Consider the following 19,674-nt stretch of genomic DNA (forward strand, 5'->3'; position numbering starts at 1 on the left):
TGTGGCGAAGCTGGAGCACTGCCTTTTAGTCAACTAAATTGACCCCAGGACTTATTCTTTGTAAGCCTAGTTCTTATTCTATCGGTCTCTTTTTGCCGCTAGGTTACAAAAACAACAAAAGTTAAAAGGACATGTGTAGGCACAGGAGTGGCTGTGTGGTAAGTAGCTTGATTATCAACGTCATGGTTCCGGGTTCAGTCCCACTGCATTGCACCTTGGACAAGTGTCGTCTACTATAGCCTCAGGCCGACCAAAGCCTTGTGAGTGGATTTGGTATATGGAAACTGAAAGAAGCCCATTGTATGTATATATATATATATATATATATATATAAGGCAAATAAGAAAATGGAGAGGATATAAAATCGACAAACATGTTTAAGTGGTACCACTTAAACACATGTTTGTTATTTAATTAATAGATATAGTGGAATGTTTACTGGCTGATGTTTGTTGATTTTATATCCTCTCCATTTTCTTATTTGCCGTATAAATCGTGGGTAAATTTCCAATTTACCTCTACCCATACCAAGTATACAATTGCAATATCGCCATGCAATAGTAAGCACTTGGTTAAAAATATGTAGGTACACATCCAGTAGTTTATTGGATATTCAATATCCCTTGCATGGTTTCTTAACCTTTATCTCATACATACATATATATATATATATATATATATATATATATATATATATATACATATATATATATGTGTGTGTATGTACTAGCAGAGATACCTGGCATTACTCAGGATTAAAATGGCATAGTTTTTTATTGTTCTACTTGCTTCGGTCATGTGACTGCGGCCATGCTGCAGCACCAACTTTAGTCAAAGAAATTGACAACAGGATTTATTCTTTGCAAGCATAGTACTTATTCTATCGATGTGTTTTGCAAACAGCTAAGTTATGGGGATGTAAACACAGCAACTTCGGTAGTCAAGTGATGGTTGGGGTACAGACACAGACAGCCTGGTGTAGCCATCTGGTTTCACCAGTCCTCATTCAAATCATATAGATACACACGTACACAGACATATACATACAACACATACTCATACGTATATGTATATACACAACTCATATATACATGTATCTGTAAGTATTATCACACCTGCACACACATGTACATATACCACGCATATGTACATACATACATACATACATACATACGTATATATCATCATCATCGTTTAACGTCCGCTTTCCATGCTAGCATGGGTTGGACGATTTGACTGAGGACTGGTGAAACCGGATGGCAACACCAGGCTCCAATCTGATTTGGCAGAGTTTCTACAGCTGGATGCCCTTCCTAACGCCAACCACTCAGAGAGTGTAGTGGGCGCTTTTACGTGTCACCCGCACGAAGACCAGTCAGGCGGTACTGGCAACGGCCACGCTCGAAATGGTGTCTTTTATGTGCCACCCGCACAAGAGCCAGTCCAGGGGCACTGGCAACGATCTTGCTCGAAAATCCTACGAAGGCCAGTCAGGCGGTACTGGCAACGGCCACGCTCAAAATGGTGCATCTTGTGTGCCACCCGCACAAGAGCCAGTCCAGGGGCACTGGCAATGATCTCACTTGGCTTGCTGGGTCTTCTCACGCACAGCACATTTCCAAAGGTCTCGGTCAGTAGTCATGGCCTCGGTGAGGCCCAATGTACAAAGATCTTGCCTCACCACCTCAGCCCAGGTCTTCCTGGGCCTACCTCTTCCACGGGTTCCCTCAACTGTTAGGGTGTGGCACTTTTTCAAGCAGCTATCCTCATCCATTCTCACCACATGTCCATACCAGCGCAATCGTCTCTCTTGCACACCACAACTGATGCTTTTAATGTTCAGGTTTTCTCTCAAGATACTTACACTCTGACGGGTATTCACATTGACATTACACATCCAACGGAGCATACTGGCTTCATTCCTTGCAAGCTTACGCATGTCCTCAGTAGTTACGGCCCATGTTTCACTGCCATGTAGCATGGCTGTTCGTACACATGCGTCATACAGTTTGCCTTTTACTCTGAGTGAGAGTCCCTTTGTCGCCAGCAGAGGTAAGAGCTCTCTAAACTTTGCCCAGGCTATTCTTATTCTAGCAGCTACACTTTCAGCGCACCCACCCCCACTACTAACTTGGTCACCCAGATAGCGGAAGCTATCGACTACCTCTAGTTTTTCACCCTGGAATGAGATAGAAGTTGTTTCCTGTTTGTTTACAGTCTTTATTGCACCTGAACATCTGCCACATACAAAAACTAACTTCCTAGTTATCCTGCCTTTGATATTGCTGCACCTCTTATGTGTCCATAGCTTGCACCGGGTACATCTTATAGAGTTACTACCTACTCCTTTTCTACATACTGAGCAGGGCCATCTACCTGAAGGGGTTTGTGTTTTATCTACTGTCCTACTTATTAGGATTTTGGTTTTAGCTAGGTTGACTCTAAGGCCCTTCAATTCTAGCCCTTGCTTCCACACCTGAAACTTCTCCTCTAGTTCTGATAGTGACTGTGCAATTAGTGCAAGGTCATCAGCATAGAGGAGCTCCCAGGGGCAACCTGTCTTGAACTCCTCTGTGATTGCCTGGAGGACTATGATAAATAGGAGGGGGCTGAGGACGGAACCTTGGTGGACCCCTACCTCTACCCGGAATTCATTGCTGTACTCATTTACAGCCCTCACCTTACTGGCAGCATCTCTGTACATGGCTTGCACAGCTCTCACTAACCATTCTTTTATCTCAAGTTTCCTCATTGACCACCAGATAAGGGATCGGGGGACCCTGTCAAAGGCTTTCTCCATGTCAACGAAAGCCAGGTACAGAGGTTTATCCTTGGCTAGGTATTTCTCCTGCAGCTGTCTTACTAGAAATATGGCATCAGTAGTGCTTTTACCTGGCACAAACCCAAACTGCATCTCATCTAAATTGATTCGCTCCCTAATTAGTTGGGCTATAACCCTCTCCATAACTTTCATAACCTGATCTAACAGCTTGATGCCTCTGTAATTATTTGTATCTAATGCGTCACCTTTACCTTTGTAGCAGTTTACTATGGTGCTGCTACACCAGTCATTGGGTATGACTTCTTCGTGTATCACCTGGTTCGTAATACGGGTGACTAGGCTGTAACCAACACTGCCAGATGTTTTGAGCATCTCTGCAGTGATTCCTGATGGGCCGGGGGCTTTCCCTGTCTTCATACTCTTAATTGCTTTATCTACCCTGGTACTATCAACTCGGATAGCTGGTCCCTCTGTTGGGTCGACATACGGCAGGCTCTCTTTCTCCCATTCATTCTCTTTATTAAGCAATCTATCGTAGTGGCATCTCCAGACCTCTTTCTTTGCAGCCTCATTTAGTGCAAGTGTACCATCATCCATGCAAACACATTTCTCTCCTACACTGTCTTGCAACACGAAATACCTCGAGTTTTTGGTCCTCACGGCGCAGAACTTTCGCAAATATTTTCTTATCTGCTTCCCCTCTGGCTAAATAAACCTCTCGCCTAGCCTCCCTTCTGGCAGATTGGTACAATTCCCTGCTACCACCGTTCTTCCAGTCCTTCCAAGCCTGTTTCTTTTGTCTAATAGCCCTGTCTACCTCCTTGTTCCACCACCACGTTACTCTGGGTCTAGAGGGGACCTGACACCAGCCATAGATCTGGTTGATGGATCTCAACAGGTTGTCCCGCAGAAATCTCCAATTGTCTTCCACGTTGTATGATGCTATATCACCTTCTATTTCGTCAAATGCTTCAAGTAACTTGTCTCTAAGTCACTGTCCATTTGCAGGGTCTTTAAGCTTCCACACCCTTCTCCTCCAAGCCGGTCTAATTCTGGGTACCCATTTTGCCTTGATCCCGAAGTCGCTAACTACTAATCTATGTTGTGGGGTACATTCTTCGCCAGGGAAGGTTTTGGCATTTATAAGCCGCCCTCTTTCCCTATTTCTGGCGAGGATGTAGTCGATTTGGCTAGAGTGTCTGCCGGAGCGGTAGGTGACTAGGTGATTGGCAGGTTTCCTGAAGTTGGTATTGCAGACCATAAGATCGGTTGCATCACAGAACTCCAGCAGTCTGGTTCCCTCCTCGTTGCGGGAACCGAAGCCATAGCCTCCATGTATGCCATGGAAGCCTCCAGCACGACGTCCGACATGACCATTGAAGTCTCCAGCCACAAAGAGAAGGTCCCTGTCACTCGTCGACGAAGTAGTTTGCAAGAGGGTGTCATAGAATTGGTCTTTCAGACCATCTGGTAGCCCCGGTTGAGGTGCATAGGCTGAGATGACAGTAGCTAATCTATGATGAAGCACTAGTCTAATCTTAAGTACTCTGTCACTTACTCTAACTACCTCGATTACCTTATCCACCCATTTCTCTGCTAGAAGTATTCCTACGGCCCCGATCCCATCAGTGTTCCCTGCACAGAAAATCTTGTACCTGTGTTCTTTGCCTGTGAGGAACCTCGCAGAACCTCCTCTCCATCATACTTCCTGGATGCAGCACATATCTACACATCTCCGTTCAAGCATCTCAACAATTTCACCAGATCTACCTTTCAGCGTGCCGACATTGGGAGTGCCAATCCTAACAGTATGGGTGTTGGGGATGTGGGCCTGTAGCCTGGGAAGGGGAAAAGCAGTGTCGTGTACCTGAAAATATATATATATATATATAATCCAAGAAAGTTAGGGGTTGTGAATCCAACCCACTAAGGGATTAAGGGATAATATCTATCCAATGTACTGCCAGAAGGATACCCAATTACTATTACACTAGTGCTTTTACCAAGTGCAATAAATGGGTGTAAGTAAAAGGAAATTTTACAATTAATTTATATAGCAATAAGAAAATGGAAGGGAATATGTGGTACTCATCAACTTGCAGACATTGTGTTATGTCAATTTATTTGTCTATTTTTCAACTAAGAGGACAGGACAATAAAAACAATATACAAACACATATGACATATTACTCTTTTACTTGTTTCAGTCTTTTGACTGTGGCCATGCTGGAGCACCGCCTTTAGTTGAGCAAATCAACCCCAGGACTTATTCTTTGTAAGCCTAGTACTTATTCTACCGGTCTCTTTTGCCGAATTGTTAAGTTACGGGGACATAAACACACCAGCATCAGTTGTCAAGCGATGTTGGGGGGACAAACACATACATATATATATACATATATATACGACGGGCTTCTTTCAGTTTCCGTCTACCAAATCCACTCACAAGGCTTTGGTCAGCCCGAGGCTATAGTAGAAGACACTTGCCCAAGATGCCACGCAGTGGAAATGAACCCGGGACCATGTGGTTGGTAAGCAAGCTACTTACCACGTAACCACTCCTACGCCATATTATGTCATATCAGTAATAAGAAATAAAAAATTTAAATTTAAATTTAAATTTTTTTAAAATTTAACTTGAAGACATTGTATTATGTCAATTTACCTGGCAATTTGACATAATACAATGTCTGCAAGTTGATGCGTACCACATATTCCCCTCCATTTTCTTATTGTTATATATATATATATCATCATCATCATCATCATCGTTTAACGTCCGCTTTCCATGCTAGGATGGGTTGGACGATTTGACTGAGGACTGGTGAAACCAGATGGCAACACCAGGCTCCAGTCTGATTTGGCAGAGTTTCTACAGCTGGATGCCCTTCCTAACGCCAACCACTCAGAGAGTGTAGTGGGTGCTTTTACGTGTCACCCGCACGAAAACGGCACGCTCGAAATGGTGTCTTTTATGTGCCACCCGCACAAGCCAGTCCAGGAGCACTGGCAACGATCTCGCTCGAAAATCCTACAGGAGCCAGTCAGGCGGTACTGGCAACGGCCGCGCTTAAAATGGTGCATCTCATGTGCCACCCGCACAAGAACCAGTCCAGGGGCACTGGCAACGATCTTACTTGGCTTGCCGGGTCTTCTCACGCACAGCACATTTCCAAAGGTCTCGGTGAGTAGTCATCGCCTCGGTGAGGCCCAATGTACGAAGGTCTTGCCTCACCACCTCAGCCCAGGTCTTCCTGGGCCTACCTCTTCCACGGGTTCCCTCAACTGTTAGGGTGTGGCACTTTTTCATATATATATATATATATATATATATACATACACACATATAAATATACATACACACAGACATATACACATATGCATATATATATATGTGTGTGTGTGAATATTTGTATATATACATATATATGTATGTATATATACATATATATATATGTATGTATATATATACATGCGTATGTATACACATATATATATATATGTGTGTGTGTATGTATATATATATATATACTGGAGTAAGCACATAAATGTGCAACAAGGTAGAAAAAAGAGTACTCAATTACTAGAAGTAGAGTAATATGCTTTATTTAAAAGCAAAAAGTAAGTATATATATATATATCATCATCATCATCATCATCGTTTAACGTCCGCTTTCCATGCTAGCATGGGTTGGACGATTTGACTGAAGACTGGTGAAACCGGATGGCAACACCAGGCTCCAGTCTGACTTGGCAGAGTTTCTACAGCCGGATGCCCTTCCTAACGCCAACCACTCAGAGAGTGTAGTGGGTGCTTTTACGTGTCACCCGCACGAAAACGGCCACGCTCGAAATGGTGTCTTTTATGTGCCACCCGCACAAGCCAGTCCAGGGGCACTGGCAACGATCTCGCTCGAAAATCCTACAGGAGCCAGTCAGGCGGTACTGGCAACGGCCACGCTCAAAATGGTGCATCTCATGTGCCACCCGCACAAGAACCAGTCCAGGGGCACTGGCAACGATCTTACTTGGCTTGCCGGGTCTTCTCACTCACAGCACATTTCCAAAGGTCTCGGTGAGTAGTCATCGCCTCGGTGAGGCCCAATGTACGAAGGTCTTGCCTCACCACCTCAGCCCAGGTCTTCCTGGGCCTACCTCTTCCACGGGTTCCCTCAACTGTTAGGGTGTGGCACTTTTTCACGCTGCTATCCTCCTCCATTCTCACCACATGTCCATACCAGCGCAATCGTCTCTCTTGCACACCACAACTGAATGTATGTATGTATATATACATATATATATATTTATTTATATATATATATATATATATATATATATATATATATATATATATTAATAATCAAGTATGAAAGAGGACTTAGATAAGGATTAGGAGTTAAAATGTGGATTTATATGGTTATTAGGGATTACCTAAGGGGTATTGTGGAAATGTACTCTGTGGTCATTTAGGCATTTAGATTTGTGGTAGAATTTGTGGTTGAATGTGCTTAGTGCCTCATTGTGTTTATTTAGCAGTGTTGAAGAGTTGTGCTCTAATATGTGAAGTGCCTCTTTCAGGCAAATCTTGCAGGTTGAGCGTTGACCTTGGTAGGGAAGCCTTGAATCCAATATGGACCATGATAAAGCATAGGGTATATTTGTTTTTTTGTGATGTTGTATGTGGTTGGTAAATGTTGTAGATCTATGTTCATCATATCTAAAAGAATGGAGGTGAGTGGCATATTGATGCTTAAAATGTTTGGTTGATCCTGTGTATATGGCTGTAGAGTTGTGTAATAGATTAAGGACAGTGCATTTGTAAATTACATTATCTCTTCTGCAATGAGTTTGCAATGGGCAGATAGTTCCATGCATGGTTCTGTGTTTGCAAGAAATTTTATATACACAAAAGTTAGATACAAACGAGCATGTATATACACGAATGCATGTAACATACAAGAGTTTTGTATGCGTATTATATGTTGATGTGTGTAAATGTCTATATACATGCTTGAATATATACATATGTATGCATCTTCACTGATATACATTCTTCTACTAATCACTGACCTGTCCTTTAAGCAACCAAATTCTTTATTCCACCATTTTACTACCCTATCCCCCACTCTGCCCTTCACTTAGGCTCTATCACAACATACCTCACACTTCTTTACTCTTTACATCTCATTTTTTTACACTCATCTCTCTCTCTCTCTCTCTCACCCACACCTTTCCCTTCTTTCTATCAATTTATCCTGACTGAACACTAGCCAGTACACTTTCTCTCTCTTCATTTCTTTATTATCTCTCTCTCCTTTCTTTTTATTTTTCTCTCTTCTTGTTTTTGATTTGACCTTACAAACACATTCCCAACTTTTAAGTCACTTCAAAAAAACCCTCAATCGAATAACATCGTTTACAAGACTCTATGACCAATTATAAATACCATTGGAACTCACACACAATGTACAGGAAACATATATATACCATTCTGTTTAAATAATATCCTTACGTATCACACACCTGTTTTCATTCCTCCACTTCGCTTTGTATTTCACGTCTTCTCTATAAAGACTATTGCTTAACCATTTTCTTGCACCGTCTCTGATGAAGGGAGATATAAAATATCCCGGAAACAGCTGTAAGATGTTCTCTTTATAAATGTTCTGAAATCTTTCACAGCCTTGGATTCTTTTTATCTCCTTCTGTTAATTTTTTATATATACACATGCTAATATATGACCTACGTTGGACTCCTCATTCGCATAATCACCGAGCCTGGAGCTGAGCTATAGTCTGTTCATAGCACTTACTCAGCATTGCCTGACACCATTACCTCTCATAACCTATATGTGTGTGTGTGTGTGTGTGCAGGAATATAAATATACATGTATATCAAATATATACATGCATATAAATATGCATGTATATATATACATATATATACATGTATATATGTATTTACATATATATATATACATGTATACATATATACATATATACATATGTATATATATATATATATATATATATATATATGTATATATGTATTTATATATATATATATATATATATATATATATATATATATATATATATACGCCATGATAGATCGCTGACCAAACCATTCAATTTTTTTCTCCGTGATTTTCTCCTTGTTTTCTCTGTATTCTTTCTGTTGAAGAGCGTAGCTCGAAACGTTAAACACATTCTGTATTCCCGAGCGTTAAACTAATACATCCTTTTGTTGTTTACACCACCTGTCCTCGTCTGTTGTTTTTTTCGTAAATTCTCCCATATATATATGTATATATATATATATATATATATATATATATATATATATATATATATATATATATATATATATATATATATATACGCATAAATAAATACATATATATATATACATATATATATGTGTGTATAAATACATATATATGCACACAATATATGTATGTATATACATATATATATATATATATATATATATGTATATATACTTATATTTAAAAAGCATTGGTTATAGAACAAGCATTAAATTTGGGTCAACTATACAACACCACCCCTCAAACATTTAATCATATATAAAAAAACACCATGGTTCCCAAACACATAAGAATAATACATAGACATAAAATCACAAAAGGTAAATATATATTATTGAATAAAATAAAATAGAATGGCCTGTCAAAAAGTTAAATATAAACAGCTAAAAATTCAAAAACTACCAAAAAAACAACCTAATAGACAAATATAAAATAAGTAAAGGTAAAAATAAAATAAAATAAATGTCCACCAACTAAAAAAGTTTTATCAGACAAAATATTCTTTTTTGATTAAAAATTTTTTTTTTTTAAATATTTGAAAAAGTCTTTTACTTCCCTCATACAAGTACGTCCAAAGTTCATAGGTAAACAGACTTCCACGGGTCAAATTCACATACACCTTGAAAAAAGTCTTTTTTTTGCAATCATAGGTTTTCATCCACCTTTTTGAAAGTGTATAGAAATAAAAGTAGATGTAATAAAATTGTTTAGAATTATGGGGATTTGAAACCAGTGAGGTTGAATTTCTGTTAGCTACATCCACCTGATTGTTTAACAATAGACGTTTTTTGTTTTTAGAAAATTTGGACTGGTCCTCTGATGGGTTTTTCTTTTAAATTATATAAGCTTTACATAAAAGTATAAGCTTTACATAAGAAAAAAAGTTTGATCTATGCGTGTTTCGTGTTTATTCTGATGAGGGTGTCATCACCGTGATGCACTTTAGTGTAAATAAACTGCAGTGGTGAGCTCCCGAAATGGCCATAGATATATGTGAATGTTGAATTTGACATGTGAAGTCTGATTATTATGAATTTTTGGATGTACTTGTATGAGGGAAGTAAAAGACTTTTTTCAAATATTTTTAAAATATTTAAAAAAAAAAAATTTTTTAAGTAAAAATAAATATTTTAATTGTCTGATAAAACTTTTTTAGGCTCAAGAGTGGCTGTGTGGTAAGTAGCTTGCTTACCAACCACCTGGTTCCGGGTTCAGTCCTATTGCGTGGCACCTTGGGCAAGTGTCTTCTACTATAGCCTCAGGCCGACCAAAGCCTTGTGAGTGGATTTGGTAGATGGAAACTGAAAGAAGCCCATCGTATATATGTATATATATATATATATATGTATGTGTTTGTGTGTCTGTGTTTTTCCCCCCACCATCGCTTGACAACCGATGCTGGTGTGTTTACGTCCCCATGACTTAGCGGTTTGGCAAAAGAGACCGATAGAATAAGTACTAGGCTTACAAAGAATAAGTCCTGGGATCAATTTCATCATCATCATCATCATCGTTTAACGTCCGCTTTCCATGCTAGCATGGGTTGGACGATTTGACTGAGGACTGGTGAAACCGGATGGCAACACCAGGCTCCAGTCTAATTTGGCAGAGTTTCTACAGCTGGATGCCCTTCCTAACGCCAACCACTCAGAGAGTGTAGTGGGTGCTTTTACGTGTCACCCGCACGAAAACGGCCACGCTCGAAATGGTGTCTTTTATGTGCCACCCGCACAAGCCAGTCCAGGGGCACTGGCAACGATCTCACTCGAAAATCCTACGGGAGCCAGTCAGGCGGTACTGGCAACGGCCACGCTCAAAATGGTGCATCTCATGTGCCACCCGCACAAGAACCAGTCCAGGGGCACTGGCAATGATCTTACTTGGCTTGCCGGGTCTTCTCACGCACAGCACATTTCCAAAGGTCTCGGTCAGTAGTCATCGCCTCGGTGAGGCCCAATGTACGAAGGTCTTGCCTCACCACCTCAGCCCAGGTCTTCCTGGGCCTACCTCTTCCACGGGTTCCCTTAACTGTTAGGGTGTGGCACTTTTTCACGCAGCTATCCTCATCCATTCTCACCACATGTCCATACCAGCGCAATCGTCTCTCTTGCACACCACAACTGATGCTTCTAATGTTCAGCTTTTCTCTCAAGATACTTACACACTGACGGGTATTCACATTGACATTACACATCCAACGGAGCATACTGGCTTCATTCCTTGCAAGCTTACGTATGTCCTCAGCAGTTACAGCCCATGTTTCACTGCTATGTAGCATGGCTGTTCGTATGCATGCGTCATACAGTCTGCCTTTTACTCTGAGTGAGAGTCCCTTTGTCGCCAGCAGGGGTAAGAGCTCTCTAAACTTTGCCCAGGCTATTCTTATTCTAGCAGCTACACTTTCAGCGCACCCACCCCCACTACTAACTTGGTCGCCCAGATAGCGGAAGCTATCGACTACCTCTAGTTTTTCACCCTGGAATGAGATAGAAGTTGTTTCCTGTTTGTTTACAGTCTTTATTGCACCTGAACATCTGCCACAAACAAAAACTAACTTGCTAGTTAACCTGCCTTTGATGTTGCTGCACCTCTTATGTGTCCATAGCTTGCACCGGGTACATCTTATAGAGTTACTACCTACTCCTTTTCTACATACTGAGCAGGGCCATCTACCTGAAGGGGTTTGTGTTTTATCTACCTTCCTACTTATTAGGATTTTGGTTTTAGCTAGGTTGACTCTAAGGCCCTTCAATTCTAGACCTTGCTTCCACACCTGAAACTTCTCCTCTAGTTCTGATAGTGACTGCGCAATTAGTGCAAGGTCATCAGCATAGAGGAGCTCCCAGGGGCAACCTGTCTTGAACTCCTCTGTGATTGCCTGGAGGACTATGATAAATAAGAGGGGGCTGAGGACGGAACCTTGGTGGACCCCTACCTCTACCCAGAATTCATTGCTGTACTCATTTCCAACCCTCACCTTACTGGCAGCATCTCTGTACATGGCTCGCACAGCTCTCACTAACCATTCTTCTATCCCAAGTTTCCTCATTGACCACCAGATAAGGGATCGGGGGACCCTGTCAAAGGCTTTCTCCATGTCAACGAAAGCCAGGTACAGAGGTTTATCCTTAGCTAGGTATTTCTCCTGCAACTGTCTCACTAGAAATAAGGCATCAGTAGTGCTTTTACCTGGCACAAACCCAAACTGCATCTCATCTAAATTGATTCTTTCCCTAATTAGTTGGGCTATGACCCTCTCTGAAACTTTCATAACCTGATCTAACAGCTTGATGCCTCTGTAATTATTTGTATCTAAAGCGTCACCTTTACCTTTGTAGCAGTTGACTATGATGCTGCTACACCAGTCATTGGGTATGACTCCTTCGTGTATCACCTGGTTCGTAATACGGGTGACTAGGCTATAGCCAACACTGCCAGATATTTTGAGCATCTCTGCAGTGATTCCTGATGGGCCGGGGGCTTTCCCGGTCTTCATACTCTTAATTGCTTTATCTACCCTGGTACTATCAACTCGGATAGCTGGTCCCTCTATTGGGTCGACATACGGCAGGCTCTCTTTCTCCCATTCATTCTCTTTATTAAGCAATCTATGGTAGTGGCATCTCCAGACCTCTTTCTTTGCATCCTCATTTAATGCAAGCGTACCATCATCCATGCGAACACATTTCTCTCCTACAACATCACTATTCTCTCTCCTACACTGTCTTGCAACACGAAATACCTCGAGTCTTTGGTCCTCATGGCGCAGAACATTGGCAAATCTTTTGTTATCTGCTTCCCCTCTGGCTAAATAAACCTCTCGCCTAGCCTCCCTTCTGGCACATTGGTACAATTCCCTGCTACCACCGTTCTTCCAGTCCTTCCAAGCCTGTTTCTTTCGTCTAATAGCCCTGTCTACCTCCTTGTTCCACCACCACGTTACTCTGGGTCGGGAGGGGACCTTACACCACCCACAAATCTGGTCGGTGGCTTTCAACAGGTTGTCCCGCAGAAATCTCCAATTGTCTTCCACGTTGTATGATGCTATATCCCCTTCTATTTCGTTAAATGCTTCAAGTAACTTGTCTCTAAGTCTCTGTCCGTTTGCAGGGTCTTTAAGCTTCCACACCCTTCTCCTCCAAGCCTGTCTAATTCTGGGCACCCATTTTGCCTTGATCCCAAAGTCGCTAACTACTAATCTATGTTGTGGGGTACATTCTTCGCCAGGGTAGGTTTTGGCATTTATAAGCCGCCCTCTTTCCCTATTTCTGGCGAGGATGTAGTCGATTTGGCTAGAGTGTCTGCCGGAGCGGTAGGTGACTAGGTGACTGGCAGGTTTCCAGGCGGTGCTCCAGCATGGCCGCAGTCAAATGACTGAAACAAGTAAAAGAGTAAAAAGAGTCAGAGTAAAGAGAGAGAGAGTGGACATTTATTTTATTTTATTTTATTTTTACCTTTACTTATTTTATATTTGACTATTAGGTTGTTTTTGGCAGTTTTTGAATTTTTAGCTGTTTATATTTAACTTTTTGATAGGCTGTTCTGGGACATGGGGTGCGAGTAAAGTCTAGGTATTGAGTGTATGGGTATGGATGTATGGATATATGTCAGGTAAGGAGTTTGGAATGTAGTATCAGATAATTAATACCAGGAGATACATAGACAATGAATGTGTCCAAATTCATTACCCTACACGAGGGTTGAGGGCTGCAAAGCAGCCCGATATGTGGGGCCAAATGCCTCAAAGGTGTCCTCCACAAGAGCTAGCCTGAATGACACCCAAAGGGCAGCTTCAAGGCTAGTATATATATATATATATATATATATATATATATATATATATATATATATATATATATATTACAAACCACGTGTGTAACAGCAAAGGAAGTAATACTCAATGTCATTAGAAATAGAGAACTAAATTTATTAAATGACACAGGCATGGTACACTTATAATCAGAACTCTGGGTTTCTTGACAGCAAATCTATTGAATACTCAGCGTCATTCATCAGTTGTAGCAAGTTTTATACCTGTTTAAACTACTGTCCAGTGTTTTTTTCTGTTTTAAACTTACATTAAACATGCAGCATCTGACAAATGACAGTGAGTATCAATAAGTCACTGTTGAGGAACTCAAAATCCTGAATGTAAGTGTTCCATACCAGTATCTTTAATACGTGTGTGTGTGTGTGTTTAGATCTTAGCTTTGGAATATGTACACTGCCATCAGAGGTGACTAAGAGGTTGGCATCAAGAAAAACATCTGGCCACAATGCACTAGAAGAGTGGATATAAAAATCACTATGCTGATGATATATACATACAGAACACACACACACACACACACACACACACACACACACACACACACACACACACACACACACACACACACACACACACACACACACACACACACACACACACACACACACACACACACACACACACACACACACACACACACACACACACACACACACACACACACACACACACACACACACACACACACACACACACACACACACACACACATCACTGTATTGACCAGACTATCAGATGTTGTAATACATTGCTGGTCACAGTGCACTTCAGCTCTTTCTTGATTGTGTCATTCTTTTACATTGTGCCCTAATCTTTTAACTATTGTGTCATTCTTTTACATTGTGCCCTAATCTTTTAACTAGATCTCTCATCATCATGGAAGCATTCTGCATGGTCTTTTCTAGTCATTTGGAAACCACTCAACAACTGCATAAGTCCACCTCTTATCTAGGAACCTTGTGAACTGTCCTGCTGAACTTGTGTTTTCTGTGTTCTGCAATCACGTCATTCACTCTGCTCTGTTCTCAAATTATCTCATTTCAGATATGCTCTTACAATGATATTCTTTGCATGGATCTTTCCATATCCCTTTACATTGTAGCCAATCAATGCTCTTCTCTCTTTGTAGTAGCCCACATCTCACTTATGTATAAGACCACAGGTAAGATGGTGCTATTGAAAAGTCTGGCACATATGGTCTTCTCCAGTATTTTTTTGCTTTGAGCACATCCTTTATCAAGATAAATGCCTTACATTCTGCCCTTATACTCTTTGAAGTTTCAGCATCTATGTTTTGGTACATAATTACTGTGTATTCTAAGTAGACAATCGATTTCATTACTTCTCACCTCTATTCAACCTTCTACTATGTTTTCAGATGGCACTTTTGTTCTTTTTAAGGCATACTGCTAAGATATAGATGTCCAGCTATGTCAGTATGGTTTGCAGCTAATCTGTGCTGTACATGATGAGAATGATGTCATCTGCAAATAGGTGGTATGTTAGTAGCTCGCTGTTGATCTTCACACCCTTTGTCCAGACAATGTCTCTGATAACCATTTCTAGATATGTGGCAAAGAGCTTTGGAGAGATGGTATCTCCTTGTCTGGTGTCCTTTCCAATTAGCAAAGGAAGAGCTATATCAGAGATGCATCCAGAGTTCACATCCCCTAGCAGTTTGGTGTATTGTTCTCCAACACCTTGCATTCCCAGTGATTTCAACACTGTCTTCATATCAACACAATTAAAGGCTTTTTTGTAGTTGACAAAAGTAATACACAGAGGCAGCTTGTGTTTTTTTTAGCTCATTCTGTAAACTGTGTTAGATTGAATATGTTATCCAGTAGTAGTTCTTAGAGAAACCTACTTGCTTCTTTTGCTGCTGGTCATCAAGATATTTGGATTATCCAGTGACTATGACCTTTGTAAACAGCTTGTAGAGGTGGGATAAGAGATAGTTCCTTAGATCTTTATTACTCTTCTTATGAAGCGAAATTGTATCCGAATCTTTCCACAGCAAAGGTATTTCACTCTCCTTCAGATAGTGATAGAAGCCAAGAATGAGGATTTTTTTCCCCTGCTCTTCACCTCCATGCCTTAGCATCTCTGTTATGCCATCTTTACTACAAAGGAAGCACAAACACAAACATACGCGAAGCTTAATTGACTGCACTGTAAATAACATTTCTAATAATTTCTGTGGTTTCTTATTCAGACCATAATATTTTATTGAATCTCTCTTCAACCTAAATAGTAATTTAATTTATAAATTCAACTTTACGATGAAAGTAAACAAAGTTTGTTCTTTTTTTTTTTTTTTTTTCAGAAGCGTTGAGAAGTTTTGTAAGAACAGAAATAAATATATTTCTCAAACACATGATAATGCTATAAATAGCATGATCAGGATAAATTATTCATTTATTGCAGAAAAATACGCTACTGGCCAGCCATGAGACTCCAACTCACATCTCTGTGATTATGCGTCAAGTGTTTTACCATTAAACTAAACTGCCCAGCAACGAATTCTTCTGCAATTTTAGAACTTATAAATTTAGCTTCATAAGACGCTAACGTTAAATTCAACATTACGATGAAAGTAAACAAAGTTTTTTTTGTTTTGTTTTTTTTTTTAGAAGTGTTGAGAAGTTTTGTAAGAACACTAATATCATTTTTGTTTTTCTTTTTTTTTTTTTTTGCAGGAAGTGCTTATGGCAATGGGACAGCGTTTTGTAATGCACAGAACTTTGATGTGGTTGAAGGAACACATAACTGTTTTGAGTTTGATCCTCTGCCATTTGCTGCTGCTATATCTCTTACCTCAACATCCGTCATATTATACACATGTTTGTGCCTTTCCATAGTTCTAAGACATTTCTCTCTTTAAATCACCTTTACTCCAGTCACATTTTATCATTCTCCATACAAAAACACTTCCATCTTATTCCACTCCTACCCAACCCTTACTCCTACACCACTCCTGCTCTTACCCCACTCCACTCTCCTACTGCTATTCATACTCCACTCTTACTTTCCCTCCTTCTTAATAATATGTATGGTGTCTTCTCTTGACATTTTGCCTCTTCTTGTTTCTTCTTTTCCTCCTCTTTTTTTTTTTTCACCTTTTCTCCATCACATCCTCAACACTTCTCATTTTTCTCTCTATCTCTTTGTCTCATTCCTCTCCCTATCTCCCTTACTCCTTGCTCCACTTACCATACATTCCCTTCTCCTTGATGTTTTTTCCCCTGCCCACCATCACTAACCATTCTCCAACCCTAAGCCACTCCCCCTCACATGCATATACACACTCAAGCACACACACACACACACACACACACACACACACACACACACACACACACACACACACTTCCAGTGTTCATATGTGCTAGATATAACACGAAAGGTTCATATTTCAAACATTGTGTCTGTGGAAGAAAGGACCAGCCCATAGCCCTCTGCAAGAATCAGAGGGATGGGAGGTTCTGCAACACTAGTGTAAATGCTGTAGTTGTTATAGATGTTCAGTGCCACTGTCATGTGACACAAATACTACATTATATATATTCTATGCCTTTGTTACGAAGTAGCTTATATCTGGCTTAGGCTGATCTGTGTGTTGTGTGTGTCATATGACATGTGGCACAGCCTGTTGTATGCCATTGGATGTAATCACAGAAAGCCATGTGATGCAACCTGCTGTACGTCATAGGCTGCGTATCATGTGACCAACATTACACCCAAAGCACATTGGAGGTAAGGTTGTCATGTGATACACATGTGGTACATCCTATTTGTCATATTTCCCTTGATGCAACATGTGTTGTTTGTCACTTGATACATGTAACTTACATTGACTTCTGTACCAGCTGTCACATGATGCATGTATTGCTGGCATCGCATGTTACACCTAAACTGCTGGCGCACTAATATAAATAAATTCCGTTACTGACTGTTGTGTGACACATGTGGCATTAGCGCCACCGCATGATGCCATTCATACATTTTAATATTATTATTATTATTATTATTATTATTATTATTATTATTTACTTGCTTCGGCAGTATATATAAATTGGAACAATATCATTATTATTATTATTATTATTATTATTGTTATAATAAACAAAGTCGGTTTTGCCTTTCATCCTTCCAAGGTCAACAATATAAAAGTACCAGTCATGTACAGGGGTTGATGTAATTGGCTAACTCCCTCCTCCTAAATATCAGGCCTAGTGCCTATGTTAGAAACAAATACTCATACTATTATTATTTTTTTTATTATCAACACGACTCATAAAATAAGGATGCAGTCAGGTACTTGAGTCAATTTAAACAATCGCATTCTCCCCTCCACAGAAAACTTGTGGCCTTGTGCTTATATTACAAATCACAATTTTTATTATTGTTACCAATTGTTATTATTATTATTATTATTATTATTATTATTATTATTATTATTATTATTATTATTATTATCATTATTATTATCAGTGGTGGTGGATGGTAGAGTAGAGTGCCAATAAAAACCACGTCGTGTGATTTAGTTATGTCCCTTTACAATTTGAGTTCAAATCCCTCCACTTTCGACTTTGCCTTTCATCCTTCCAAGGTCGATAAAATATTTACCATTGAAATACTGGAGGCGGCGTGTGATCAATTAAATTCTCTCCACCCTCCCCACAAAATCTGGGGCTTTGTGCCTAAAAATAGCTGCCATTATTATTATTATTATTATTATTATTATTATTATTATTATTATTATTATTATTATTATTATTTTTATTGAGATGGCAAGCTGGCCAAATTTTTAGGGTATCAGGAAAAAACCCTTGCAACATTTTTCCCTGCTCTTCACATTTTGAGCTCAAATCCCACTTTCATCCTATCACCTTTTCATCCTTTTGTGGGGTTAATAAAATATTGTACCAGTGAAGCACTGGACCCAATGCTATTGACTAACTCCACCCTTCTTAAAAATGCTGGCCTTGAGCCTAAATATTATTATTATTATCATTATTATTATTATTATTATTATTATTATTATGAAGGGGAGTAAAATGGCAGTGTCATTAGTGTACCTGCTCTTTACATTCTGTGTTCAAATTGTTTCAAAATAAAACTTTTCCTTGCTTCTTTCTGAGGTGGACTCAATTAAACTAAAGCACCAGTCAAGAACTGGGGTCATTCTGACTAACTTTACCTCACTAACATGGCTGGCCTTGTGCCAAAATTTGAAGCCATTATTATTATTATTATTATTATTATTATTATTATTATTGTTGTTGTTGTTGTTATGGTGGTGAGCTGGCAGAATCATGAGCACACCGAGTGAAATGCACTTAGGGGTATTTTATCTGCCACTACATTCTGGGTTCAAATTCCACCAAAGTCATCTTTGCCTTTTATCCTTTTGGGGTGGGGGGGTCGATTAAATAGGTACCAGTTACACACTGGAGTCGATGTAATCGACTTAATCCCTTCCCCCAAATTTGAGGCCTTGTGCTTCTAGTAGAAGCACAATTAAGTACTATCAAGGCAGTAAGCTGGTAGAATTGGTAGCACACCAGGTGTAACGCTTAACGATATTTCATCTGTCTTCACGTTTTGAGTTCAAATTCTACCGAAGTCGACTTTGTCTTTCATCCTTTCGGGGTCGATAAAATAAGTACCAGTTAAACACTGTGGTTGATGTAACCAACTCACCTCCCACAGAATTGCTGCCCTTGTAG

At 39.9% G+C, this 19,674-nt stretch overlaps 1 protein-coding gene across 5 annotated transcripts in view; it reads left to right on the plus strand.

Annotated features, from left to right (window-relative positions):
- Positions 1 to 19,674, plus strand: part of LOC106875502 (uncharacterized) — a 65,203-nt gene that overhangs the window by 23,250 nt on the left and 22,279 nt on the right. For 4 of the 5 annotated variants that reach the window (XM_052968925.2, XM_014923677.3, XM_014923678.3 and 1 more), the window contains exon 4: positions 16,642 to 16,785. In XM_052968925.2, coding sequence (XP_052824885.1) covers positions 16,642 to 16,785 — 144 coding nt within the window. Of the gene's footprint in view, positions 1 to 16,641 lie in introns of all 5 variants that reach the window. The other variant, XM_014923675.3, reaches the window with a different exon arrangement.

This window comes from Octopus bimaculoides, chromosome 6 (genome assembly GCF_046866305.1).
Source record: "Octopus bimaculoides isolate indiv1 chromosome 6, ASM4686630v1, whole genome shotgun sequence".
Classification (NCBI taxonomy): Eukaryota; Metazoa; Mollusca; class Cephalopoda; order Octopoda; family Octopodidae; genus Octopus; species Octopus bimaculoides.